This window comes from Carassius auratus, unplaced genomic scaffold (genome assembly GCF_003368295.1).
Source record: "Carassius auratus strain Wakin unplaced genomic scaffold, ASM336829v1 scaf_tig00018226, whole genome shotgun sequence".
Lineage (NCBI taxonomy): Eukaryota > Metazoa > Chordata > Actinopteri > Cypriniformes > Cyprinidae > Carassius > Carassius auratus.
In genome coordinates, this window is record NW_020524866.1 from 29,831 (window position 1) to 44,191 (window position 14,361).

Below are 14,361 nucleotides of genomic sequence, written 5' to 3' on the forward strand. Positions count from 1 at the left end.
TATAAGTGTGTTCTACAATGAACGTTTAAAGATTTTATCGATACAAAAACGAGATTTTTACCATGTTCAACAGAAAATAGAAACAAAATGAATGTGAATCATGACTGAATTTTCATTTTGGGGTGAACAATTCCAATAATTACTTACAGGAAAATATTCACAAGATATTTGAAAATATTCATTCTGTTCTTTGATATTTTCTGGAGGGAAAATAACATTTGTGATGGTTCGTAACACGCTGTCTCCTTATTTGCTACTTTGTTTCGTCGTGCCATAAATGTCATGGCCCTTTAAAACTAACTACACTGCAGGGTTGATTTTCAGACGGCGTTATAAAAAGAAAAGGGGTTTATAAATAGCCCAGTGGCTGAATCATTTCCCACATTTTAGCATTACAACGCCCTTCAGGGGAGAATCACATTATTAGAGTCAATAGCCAGCAGTGAAAAAGCATTGCATTAGACAAAGAAAATATTAGCCCACTAGGATAGTGTTAATGGTAATAATGCAGGAACAGTGCAGGGGTGTTTTATATGGCGGGAATCAACCTTAGAAACAGCACTGGAATATTAATGGTCATTCGTAAGAATGTATATATTTAAGACACAACCCAAAGCACAGATCCAGTGACTGGACGAGATAACATCATCCAGCATTTCTTTTGAAACTATGCATGGTTTGTTGTGATTAATATTGGTCAACTGCCAAAAAACTAAAGCTGTGACATTTTGTTAGTATCCTGGACTTTTTTTTAACACATATGGGTTTAATTTGAGGCCATTGTAGATGATGGAGGTTGTCTTGCTGTTGCTATTCTGAAGCCTCTTGAAGTTGTTGTGATTCAGACTGTGTGTAAATCACGATTCACTGTGTGCATTCATCTTGGCAGTAATGTTTCCGCTTGCATCCCTGATAAACACAATCATTCACGCTCCTGCACACAAACATGTGTTGTCTAAGATATCTCCATGTAACTTGCACAATCCAAGGCATCACAAATCTGACCCTCACGCTGCATGAGGTGGAAGGTCCTGTTATGCAACTATTATATGGAAAGATAATTGCAATGATTTCTTTAATACGTAGGTAGAACTGGGTAGAATCATGGTAAATAATTCATGGGATCCTTGGTTGGTAAGAAACATGAAAAATTTTAATAAACATGTCTGCTCACAGTCCTCACTGTTACAGTTTTTCCTCATCTCTTGTGTGGTGCTAAAATACTTATATTATAGTTGGTAGGATTTTTTCAAATGATTTTAAAAAGACATCTCTTATGGTTGCATTTATTTGATCAGAAATACAGTAAAACTTTAATGTGAAATGTTATTAACTGCTTTATGCTTTAATCATTTTAAATGTAATTTATTTCTGTGATGCAAAGCTGAATTTTCAGTATCATTATACTGCAGTCTTCAGTGTCACATGATCAACTGTTTAATATACCTGTTTTCTTTTTTAATATTTTGTTTTTAATGAAATTAATGCAGAATATTCTTTGTGGCTTTTGTGTGTGTGTGTGTGTGTGTGGTTTTTGTTGTTTCTAGATTTGCTGATGAATAGAATGTTTAGAATAGAATGCAAACTATTTTTTGAAATTGAAATCATTTGTAACATTACAAATGTCTTTACTGTCACTTTATTATCAATTGAATGATTCCTATCTGAATCAAAGCACTTACTCGCCACAAAAAGATTGAAAAAAGAATAGAAAAATGGAAATACATTTTTCATCTTTGTTGAATTCCACATATTTCCTGAACAGGATGCAACAATCTCTAACATAAAATTATAAATTGCTTTTAGATGTTACTGCACCATAACAAATGATAGTAGATATTTTCAATTGTTAATAAAAATGTATTTCCATACAAATATTCGGTAGCAAAAACTGTTTTCAATATTAATAATACTAATAAACATATTAGAATGATGCATGCTCTGGTAAAATTAAGTATTAGCATCAATATTGCCATTTCAACTGAAGCCGGATTCAGACCACAATAATATTGAACAAGAGGATTGTGCATGCACGGATATTGCAAGACTTATAACAACTCATTTTTGTTGTTGTTTTTTGGGATAAATCATGTTTTAGATACAATCTCAGCAGTCACTTCTGACGCTGATGCACTGGAAGCAGTTGTTGATGTGTTTCTTGGCTAATTGAGGAGTCATTCTCCAAAGGTCTTTGATGTCCAGAAGGGGCAGCGCTTTGATGGCCGTTTCTATTTAATGCACATTTAATTGCAGATCTCTGTAATACCTGCTTCTTCACTCTCTCTGCTCGAAGGCCTAATTGATGTGCTTTCTCAAACAAAGGCAGCATATTTTAATGCAGCCACAAGAAAAGAAGTCTCTTAAAAAGGTCAAGCTAACCTTAGCTCAAAATACTTGACGCAAATTAATTTACCACCAGGCGGAGAAAACAAATCGATAAAACTACATCAAGGAGCCATTTTATTATTGACCCAGGAAAGGATGGAGGAGGAAACTGTATGCAAGGAGATGAGTGAATGAATCGGCATCAGTCAGGTGTTTCGAGTCGGAGTATAAAACAATAGATGGATTGTTTTTTGTGAGCCTTTATGTAGTGGGAATGAGATCAAAAGGGTGTTGAGATCCATCAACACTCCTTCTTGAAGCGATGAGATGTTTTCAGTGGAAACATGGTGTAGTGACAAGCCAAGTTATGATTTTTTTAGCAGAGGTATATGATCGCAATCAGCAAGTTGCTTCAAGAGTGCAAGCAGAACGCAGAGGCAGTGTTAGAGGTTAATGAGAAGTCTTACACAGAGAAATGATTCATGGAGAGGCAGAGACCGAAGAGCAAGAGAGAGATAGGAATACATCTTAATCTAAGTGTCTGTTTCTGTCATGCTTTGTTCCAGGTCAAATTATGATAACTGGACAGCCAGCTTTGGCTCTATTTCACACGGATGAGTCCATCTCTCATCCTGCTACAGCCGTACACATTCAGACTTGAACAATGGCCTAGATTTCAGGAAGTAACTAGAGCAATGGAAGTGTAGCATTACTTATGGTCCTGAATCTAAATGAATAGCTGTGTGGGAAAAGCATCTCTGACATTTGAAATGCACGTACAGATTCTTTTGATTTAATAAGTCAGCTGTAAATGTACATGGATATTAAATTAAATTAATAGCTGTTAGAGGACTTATAATAATCATTTGTGACCCTGGACCACCTAACCAGTCTGAAGGCGCTGGGGTATATTTTTTGCAATAGACAAAAAACTAAACTAAAACTAACTTACTAAATGATATTAAGTAAAGATCATGTTCCATGAAGATATTTAGTGAATTTCCTACATTAAATATATTCAAAATTAATTTTTGATTGTTAATGTGCATTGCTAAGAACTTCATTTGGACAACTTTAAAGATGATTTTCTCAATATTTAGATTTTTTTTTCTTCTCAGATTCCAGTTTTATACCGTATACCGTATTTTTAAGACTATAAGTCACACCTGAGTCGCATCAGTCCAAAAATACGTCATGACGAGGAAAAAAAACATATATAAGTCGCACTGGATTATAAGTCGCGTTTATTTAGAACCAAGAGAAAACATTACCGTCTCCAGCCACGAGAGGGCGCTCTATGTTTTCAGTGTAGACTACAGGAGCACTGGTTCATGTCAAATTAATTTTGATAAATAAGTCGCACCTGACTATAAGTCGCAGGACCAGCCAAACTATGAAAAAAAGTGCCACTTATAGTCCGGAAAATACGGTAGTTGTATCTCAGCCAAATCTTATTTATTCAGCTTTCAGATGATGTATAAATCTCAAAAAATTGGCCCTTATGACTTGTTTTGTGGTCCAGGGTCACATTTTGTATCGTAGTAGAAATTCATTTTATGGAAAAATACGTACAGAAGTCTCTTATGCTCTGGACTAGAGTTATTTAATCAAATACAGTAAGTCTGAATGCATGATTGAATGAATGAATTAGGTATTTATGCAGTATAGTGCTTTACTACTGTACACCAAAGCGGTTACAATCATATGAGGTGGTCTCTCAGACCACATTTAATATGAAATATTACTGCAATATTTAAAAACAGTTTTCTATTTGAATATATTTTAAAATGTAATTTATTAATAAATTGTGCTGAAGTAATACTCCAAGATAGATTTTAACTTTACTTAGCATGAAATAAATATTTGTTAAATTCAGTCATTTTATTTATTTTTATTTTTTTATATGGTAATGCTTCTTAGATAAAATTATGTTTTTGAATGTTTATGAATATTACTCAAACATCGTCTTGTTTTTCAGTGTTGACGTGACATAGCATTGTTGTTTTGGCTGTTTCGCCTAAACGTGACAGTGCTTCACTCCTGTGATAAAAGGATTTACTAGGATTTATTTGATGTTTTCATGCACATTTGGTGGAAAAATACTGCTGGTGACATCAGTTTTGTATTCATGGTGCTTTGCATGAGCAGTTGAGAAAAAAAGGGGGGGATTGGAAAAACAGCAACCTGCTGGGAAGCAAAGAAAAAATGCTTTAATGGCCTGATCAATCAAACCTTCCTAATGGCTGCAGAACCGAAGACTGTTCTAAATAGCTTTGAATGATATTTGCACAGCTGTCACTGTTGAAACTATCATAATATTTTGTTTTTATGCAATGGATGTTAGCCATAGCTGTATGCTTGCTTTAGCACAGTCTAGCTGATATAAGTTATATTCCATAAATAGGCTTGCTTTCATTTTGTGCTTCCTTATGGCCTGTTGCACACGATTTAGCCTAGAATTGATCAATTGGATATATTTAGACTTTTCTTTAGACTGTAGTTTGGATAAAGTGCCTGCTAAATTAGCAAATGTAACTTAAAGTTAAGTATTTTAGTTTAATATAGCTGAGATATTGCTATAGTGTTTTAGTTTTTTTTCAGGTTTTAGCGGTTTTGTGTATTTTTGTTCATTTTACTTAGTTTGCATGTACTTTTATAGATCTAGCTGGGATTTGAAAATGTTTTTTTACACCTACTGTGAATTGTGTTTTGGTAGTGTTGCGTCGTTTCAGGCTGACTGTTCTCCACCTGCAGTTAAAACACTAAACATCACCATTATGACTCACAGAGACTACGGTACGTGGCTCTTTCACGCATGTGAGTGTGTGGGTGCGAGTGTGTACTGTACACAGTAAGGAAAGCTCTTGCTCCAGATTGGATGAGGGGCTTTTCACTGAGCCATTAAATATTACTGACTGGCAGCAGGAGGCTCAATCAACATTATCCATGTCCAAGAGGCTTGAGAAATGACTTAGCTTAATAAATACATTTTTTAGGCTAGATTGTCTGTATATTTGTATATATTACAAACATTTTTGATGGCCTTATGGTGAAACCTTTAAACCCATTCTTGCATAGACTGTTGCACTGAAGCTAGCATTTTATGTAAGGATGTTTTTGTCTTACATCGATTTACACTGGACTTATTCTGCTGATTAAGGTCTTTAGATGTTATGTTACCCAACTATAAAGGACAATTTATAGCTGCTGTAAACAATGTTAGCCTAATAGGAATCTTGCTAACCTCTCTATTTAAGACTTTGTCATTGAATTAGACTGCCTCTCATCTCTTCAACCGTGCTCTCCCAATCTCTGTCCTATATTTTGCAGCAAACCCCAGTGTGTACTATCTATGACTGACAGGTAAAGGTATGGCTCTAGGATTTCTGATGGGCTGTAACACACCACAATCAGATCCTTTTTGCTGTTTACAGAGCCTTGGGCTAAAACAGAGACCTAGTGTTTCCTAGTGTTTCAGTGATATCTATCTGATAGGGATTTTATACTCGTTATTCCAGAATAAGACATTACCAAATTCAGGATTCGGGATAAAAAATAATATTTGTGGTAGCATCATAGCATGACTGTGTTAGACTAGGCACAATTACCTTTTCTCCTCAAATCGTTGCATTAAAATAATTTATGGAGATTATGATGAAGGTAATGTCCATGCATAAATTGCCAAAGTCATTATTTTAGTGGACCATTAGTCGTCTGTGATCAGTAATTGTTGTTTTGCAGTGTGACTGAAAAAAGGTCCTCATTATTGGGTAAGGCTGAATGCTATCAGTGAAGTGAATGCTTTACATATACAGAAAGTTTGGCTAATACATAAATAAATACAATAAATGTTCAATTTATGATGGTTACATGTTGCAGGTAATCCGCGAATAACATGGATCAACTATGGATTCATTTGACCCCTAATATAAATATATAAAGGGGTCATAAATATTTGTATGTACGCTTTTATTTTGTATTTTTGTTTAGAAAATAAACATGCTATTTGTATCTATTGCATTCAAGAGTTATTTTATTTATTTATTTATATTTTTGCAACAGGGCTGTAGCACCCTATTTTTATTATTTTTTTTGCAAGTGTTTTAATTTTACATTGCAATTTTACATTTTTATTTATTTATTTATTATAATTTTTTTCTTTTTTTGAATCTTGATTGAAGCACAGCATCCTGGGTCCGACATAAATGTGATATTGAGGCAAAAATGACCATAAAATGACATAAATGTCCTAAAAATTCAAGCTATGGGGCAAAAATATCCAATAATAGGTTTCATTAAAGCATTATTAAACCAGAACAATTGCCATATTCCCTGAATATCAGCTCCATTGAGAAATGTAATACTGCTTTTAGAGAGTAGTTTAAGAAACTAGAAGTTAGTGACTTATATTTTAATCGTGTCTGTTTTTGCACACAGCATATTGATGCACATACATACTTTTATTCTCTTGGTTGTATATAATCTGATTTGTTGAGTATACCTTTTTTTTGTGAGCAGACGACTCAATAATGTGATTGCCTAGAGAATTTTAATCTGCTAAATGCCAAACCTAGTCTCTGTAATCGTATTTTATGAAATATAACCTATTCCTGAGCCCTGTAATCCTCAGCCATATTAAAAGAGCTGAGAGTAAGTCCATACGATCAGGAGCTGAGACCGGCCGAGGGAAGGATTTCACAGTGAGATGTTGATCAAGAACTTATGGCTTCCATATTTAACCAGTCCACATTTACAATGTGCAATAAATAATGTTGGCATGCTTCAATTTTCCCCATAAGAAGACGGGTAAATGTGGGAATGGATATAGGCTTTATAGTGGCTTGTCAGGTTTTGTCTTTACCCAGAATGTAGAAACACATTAAATATTCACACATTTATTAATGGCAAGATTTTAGTTGTCTTGTGCAAATATAAGAACTCCCTTGTGAGTCCTAAATCATTCATATGCATTGCATTTAATTTTGAACTGTTTCTTTGCCATTGATGGAATTATCTGGCTTTCCATGTTTTCATGCGCATCACATTTAATCAGAATATAAATCAAAACTGTTGGACATTACCAAATTAATTGTTAACCTAGGAATCTGTATACGACTGTGAATCTTTGGGGTGTCGAGAGATGTCTTTTGGTCATCTCAATCTGGTCTGGATGTAGTCTTTGACAAAAAAAAAAACCTTTCACAGCTTTTTAGCCAAAATGTATGAAACATGCCTAAATGCACGTGTAGATACAAATGCATTAAGCTGGAATAAAACTATCTTCTTTCTTTTGATGTATTGCATGCTCAGACATTTCTGAAAATTATTAAAAATGAATGGCAACTATAAAAAAAAAAGATGGTGGGGAAAGTGTTATGTGAAACAGAATATCTAGAGCTTTAGACTTTCTTTTTAAATATTATTTAAACAATAAAATAGTACTATTATTTAATACAAATAAGAATCTAGAGTCATACACAATAACACCTCCATAATATACAACAAAAATGATTATGGTCAGCTATGATTTTCCTATTATTAAATGTTCTGACCATAAAGCTGCAAGCTGAGCCACTGTGTCTGTTTTCTGTCCAGGTGTAAGCAGCTGACCTACTCTGATGACCTTCCCCAGATCTCTGTCGTCTTCATCTTTGTGAATGAAGCTCTGTCTGTCATCCTGCGCTCTGTACACAGCGTGGTCAACCATACCCCGGCTCACATGCTCAAAGAAATCATACTGGTGGACGACAACAGTGACAGCGGTGAGGACGCATCGCTTTATGTACTGAAACAAATACAGCTGTTTCTCTTGTTGCTCCAGATATAAAAGCCTTGTGTATCGTGAATAAACACAGTAGGCATCCTCGGTTAAACTATGACTAACCTGTTTTGGTATGCTGTAACTGTCTATGTTTTGTCTGAGCAAACAAATAATTCTGTTGCTTGGTTAAGAGACTGCGCTTAAAGACTAACAAAAAGATTGAAAACAAACAGCAAGAGACAAGCACCGCAAGAGTAATCCTTTAGGTGTGTACTCTTGCACACAGCTCAAGGTTTATAAATGATTTTTTCTAAATGAAGTATCGGACTGACTAAAAGTAGTGATGTTTCTAACTGAACATGTTTCATTACTGTGACAGCAGCAGCTCAGCTGTTCTCAAAATAGTTGAGCTTTTTTTATTTTTGGTGTCACATAAAAATATGTTTTCTGTGTCATGTTGTTTATTGCATACAACCCTGAAACCAAGCAAGGTGGAGCAATAATGAACCATTCTCTCTTCTAGAACCCTCTTCTAGAATCACTGTTGGGTTTTGTTCATGTGAGGCTTGGGTTTATGGCTGCAAAGAAGGTGCTCTTCTGTATCATAAAATGATAAATGGGATACAGGCTCGTGGACCTGTAGTGTATTCACTTTAATGATGGTTCTTATTCTGATCACAATCAAACTTTAAGATTTAAGATTCAGATTTTCAGTAGTTCTCTGAGTTCTCAGTTGAATAGAGATTCTGGAAATAGTTGCATTCTGTTTGTAGCCTTTACCAAATAAATTATACAATCAAAAATACCATAACAGTCGAAAACAAGATGTTTATAAGTACATTTGAAGAGTTTATTTGCAAAAACAGATAACCCATTTTTTGATCCTGTTTTTTATTATGTTATCATGTTTTTATTGTGTGTTATTGTGTTAGTTAGCTGTATTTTGTAACCTAATCAAAATAGCCCAACTGTAGTTTAAATTGAGATTAATTGGAATGCACAATGAAAAAAATAAATAATTATTTTTGAGAATTATCTGTTTTTGCAACCGAACTCTTCATTTAATATTTTTATTTATTGCTAAATATTATTATTATTATTATTATTATTTTATTATTATTATTATTATTTTTTAAATAAATGGTGTTCTTTTAAACTTTCTATTTATCAGAGCAATCTATTACTGTATCATAGTTTATACAAATATATTAAGCTGCAAAAATTGTTTTTAACATTGATAATAAAAAAACAAAACATTATTAGTATTTGAATACCATATTAGCATATTAGAATAATTTATGAAGATAATTTGACATTGAACACTGAAAAAAAGATATTTTGAATCATAATAATATTTTACAGTATAAGAGTTTTTACTGTATGTTTGATCAAGTAAATGCAGCCTAAATGCAGGATTATTTCAAAAAGTAAATAAATAACAAGCAAAAAAAAGAAAAATAAAATAAAAATATACGTTTGCAATATATATATATATATATATATATATATATATATATATATATATATATATATATATATATATATATATATATATATATATATATATATATATAAAGAGATACACAGAGAGCAGGAGCAGATGACTGACAGTACTGCTATCTTCCCAATTTGCTGTTATCTCACACGCTCAGCTTCTCTGGATGTGGCGTTTCTAATTTCATATGCTAATTTCCTGCTGATGCTTCAGCTTCTTCCAGCTGACATTAAACTATTAGCATGCAAAGGTTGCCTACTTGACCTTTTCTCTGCGCTGTAGCTTGTCGTCTCCGGTTTAGTGCTCGCACCCAAAAAACGGCTGGAGGTACAGGCCTTCACCACTTGAATAATGAATTGACCTTAGCGAGCGTGTCTCTGTCTCTCGAAGTCTTCAGTCCATTATCAAGACGTTTAATAGAGTCCCATTCTCGTGTGACACTATTCACTGAAGCCAGTAAGGTTTCTGTCTCCTTTTCTGTCCCTCCATCATCCCTGTCTGTTTGGATTAGTCTCAGCTGAATCCTGTTACGCAGGGTAGCATTCATTCTCACCTTGTGAATAATCTTAAGGGACATTGCATCTATTTTTCTCATCTCATTAAACACCGAGTGGTATTGCGCCCTTGAAATTCTATTCATTTAGACGTCACTTGTAAACAGATAATAATGGGTTTCAGTCCAAATGAAAAGGAATTTAGGCCCTTTAGATGAGGAGTTTTTTTAATACTTTTCGAGGACGTTCTTTTATTTGAGACTCCAGCTAGTAAATGATTTCTGGCTTGATCCCTAAAAGCAAACTACACAATTAAGCTTTATACGTTAGGCCAAAATTTGTGGATTTAATTAGCATTCGTCCAAAAAATATAATGTTATCATCATTTACTCAACTTCATGTGACACTTTCTTCCTTTAATTCTATGGGACACACATTTATTTATTTCTTGTGGTTGATCCCTGGTTTACTAAAGCTTATTGGCACACACATACACATGCATCCATGAGGAAAATCACTTTCTTTAATTGCATTAAATGCTATTCCCGTGCTATATGCATCCTTCACTAGTTATTGCATATGGTTGTATATCAAGCCAGAGCTCTTGATATATGCAGATGAAAAATGATAAGTCCTCTTTGTTGATTAAATAAAGCAAAGCAATCCCTTTGCCATAGCTGATCTATCAAGATCAGCATGCACGTCAAATATTTTCATAAAGCTCAATTTTGATCTGCAGTGTTCCAGAACTTATTTCTGCTTTTCTATTCACAGTATGATGGATGGATATTTGTTCTTCATTGATTGGTGAATGCTTATAAAATATTTCTGCCTCATGATTCTTAATTTCAATCTCATTCAGAATGCACCAGAGGGAATCCCAACTTCTGTTCTAACAGCACGTGTGTGTGTGTGTGTGTGTGTGCATGCGTACGCACTGTTCGACACACACTGAATTAAGTTTTGTGCCCGCCCTAATATGGCAGTGTCAGCGTGAATATAATTTATGAACATTTTTATGTAATGTACTTTCACATTATATTTATTCATTCAGCAGACACTTTTATTGCACTTGGGTGAATTTCACGAAAATGCTTACTTTTATTTTTTCCAAAAAATTGCATTTCACCCCCAAAATTAAAAACAAGATACAAATTTAAGTTGAGTAAAACAATAAAAATAAAATGTGTGTGTGTGTACGCTGATGAAAGCCTGTTAGAAGACAGTATTGCATTTGTATATCAGTATAAATCACATATTTATAATATTTGCTTATAAAAGTAATAAGAATGAGATTTTTTTTCACAACACAATGGAAATTTAGGGGGGAAAGTCTTAAAAAAAAAAAAGATATAGTCTTAAAATAAATGGTTATACTTGTTCTATGGTCTATAATGTTGCCTATGATATGGCCACATACAAATCACAACTAAATTAGGTTCTCAGTTCATAGTTTTTCACTTAATCCTGTTCTGCACACACAGTGAGGGACAACTGCATTCTACAACAACAAAAATCCACGTAGGACAACCATGCAGTGTGTACAGAACCAGTCTGAACTAGTTGTTAATGATGTATTTAGACATGTATCAGAGTTATATCTTTTCTGTATGTGTGGTGCATGAAATCACAGGGTACATTTTAGTACATCTGCCTACTTTATTACCCCCATAAACTGGAACCCAAATAACAAGCCCAAAAGAGCATGATAAGCATTGCTTTTATAATAAGTGCATGGCAACCCTTCAAGCGCATAAACATAAACATGACATCTCTGTTGATATTGGTTTAGTATTTAAAAGCAGATGTGTACGTGTCCTATGAGGCAAACATGACAAACATCTCAACTTTTATGTAAAATAAATTTAAATCATATTCTTTGGTGATTAAATCCAGTGCCAGGGTTTTCCTTTGCACCGAAACACTGAAATGTTAATCGTTCTTCTAAGCTGATGAATGAGAGGGGAGGTAGTTGTGTGCATCAGTGCCTTAAAGAGTGCTCTGTTCCTCCTTATTCCTCTCCCCATAGAAACACGAGCACTCAGAAACCTGCAGGAGAGAGCCCAAACACTCATCTGTCTTCCTTGAGTGTGTGTATGTGTGTGTTTGTCTCTCCGGGTGTGTGTGTGTTCTCCTTGCACTCCATTTGTTTACCTCCCAGAGTTCTTATTGAATGAGGACAGATACAGTAGCTAACGCTGAGAGACTAAAGGAGTGGGGGGATTCAGGAGATTTATTTATCATGTCATCTATAGTGCCACGAAAACCTTCTCTTTTTCTGTTATGCTATTTATGCTAAGTTTATCGTACAGAATTTTAAGAGGAGTGCCTGACATATTCTCAGCAGGTAAAACTCTCTCTGCTGAACGCACATTATTTAATGTTTATTGTTATATGTTTTATATAATGTTTATATGTTTATTGGCATATGGCTTATTAGTCTTTTTTGCATTTATGCAATATACCAGAGCCAAACCAGAGAACGTAGACTAGAATATTCCTCTGGGTTCCTGGACACGCAATTTGCGTAGCTGTAATTTTATGTAAAAACATAAGAGTGATTGGAGTTCATTAACATACGTTTAACTATCAAATCTGATATTTATGAACGTTTGTGAATCTGGAAGAAAGTTTCGGGAAGGTCTGTTTTACGCGCAAATTGCTCATAATTTACTCATGCATGTTTCATGAATGAGGCCAATTGTTTTTATTAGAACAAGCTAAACAGGTTAAGGAGAGACCTAGATTAAGAGAAAGCAATGATTTATTTATTTTTATTTTAGGATGATGAAAGAGATTTGTTTTCAGCTGTCGCTTGAAAATTGTCAGAGAGCATTATTCCAGATGGGGGTGGGAGGATTATCCCACCAGCCAGGAACAGTGAATGAAACGATGTTCTGGAAGGTGGTTTTGTGCCTCTCTGTGATGATACCACGATGCATTGCTCACTTGTAGATCTCAGGCTTCTGGAGGGAAAATAGATTCCTAAGAGTGAGTGGAAGTACAGTAGGAGGGTCCTGAGCCTGTGGCTCTTCTATACACAAGCATCAGTGTCTTGAACTTGATGTGAGCTCCAATTGGTGATAAAAACAGGTTTGACCTGGGTCCTTTTGGGTTCTTTGAAGACCAGTTGTGCCACTGCATTCTGAATCATTTGTAGAGGTTTGAATGCACATGATGGAAGCAGAGCATTGCAGTCGTTCAGTCTAGAAATAACAAGAGCTTGGACAAGAAGTTGTGAAGCATGCTCCGTTAGGACTGTCTTTGGTATACCAGTACATTAGCATTCAGAATTGTTTTTTTATAAATAAATTACAGCACAGCTGAGGGACTACCGTAAAAACAGATAAAAGCAACACAACTATTCAAATTTTGGTTCATATAACTCTTCTTTTTTTTTTTGCAAATGCACAAATTTTTGCAATAGTTTTTGATGAATTTATAAGATCAAAAAACATGAATAATCAATGCCTTCACAATAAAACCTGTGCATAAAAGGAAAATAAATAAAAGAAGCACAATATGGCATGAAAAAAAAGGGTTTCCAAGACAATGTGATCTTCATGTAATAAAAAGACAAATGTCGAAGTCCCTGTTATTGATGTAGGAGGTTTGGATTTCCTTCCTTCACATGCTCTGTTTTTCTCTGGTAGTGGAGCTGAAGTTTAATCTGGATCAGTACGTGAACAAGCGATATCCCGGCCTGGTGAAGATCGTGAGGAACAGTAAGAGAGAGGGACTGATACGGGCCAGGATCCACGGCTGGAACGCAGCCACTGCGCCCGTTGTGGGCTTCTTTGACGCCCACGTGGAGTTCAACACAGGCTGGTAAGTGGGATTCACTCTTTTATTATTTAATAAGGCATTGTCTCGCCACTCAGAATATCACTGTTGTGCTTCACATGACAAAGGCTTGATTTAGTGGAGAATATTCATCATGACATCAATGGAAGCTTAGACTTCAGTGAGGAAGGCAGCCTGATGGTTTTTTATCTAAAGCATCCGTCAAAAATGAACTGATAGATTAATGATCTCAGAAATGGATGAATGAGATGTGCCCCATATTAAATAACCTTTTTCCTCTGATGTGTAATGGGCTTCCCTGCTGAGAAGTCTGGTATATTCTGTTTAGTTCTGGTTTAGTTAGAACCGGTGTTCAAACCACAGTCCAGGTAGAAGAATAAAGTCATTATTTGTTGCCTCCAAAAACACAAAATGACTCTAATGTGCTGAGAGTTGTTGTACCCACTGCTCTCACAATCCTTAAATGAACTCAAGCATCCTTC

General features: G+C 34.8%; 1 protein-coding gene across 1 annotated transcript in view; it reads left to right on the forward strand.

Annotated features, from left to right (window-relative positions):
• LOC113075998 (polypeptide N-acetylgalactosaminyltransferase 9-like) overlaps positions 1-14,361 on the forward strand; it is a 72,120-nt gene that overhangs the window by 12,835 nt on the left and 44,924 nt on the right. Inside the window, exons 3-4 of the mRNA XM_026248648.1 lie at positions 7,921-8,087; positions 13,729-13,903. Of these exons, the coding sequence (XP_026104433.1) occupies positions 7,921-8,087; positions 13,729-13,903 (342 nt within the window). The remainder of the gene's footprint in view (positions 1-7,920; positions 8,088-13,728; positions 13,904-14,361) is intronic.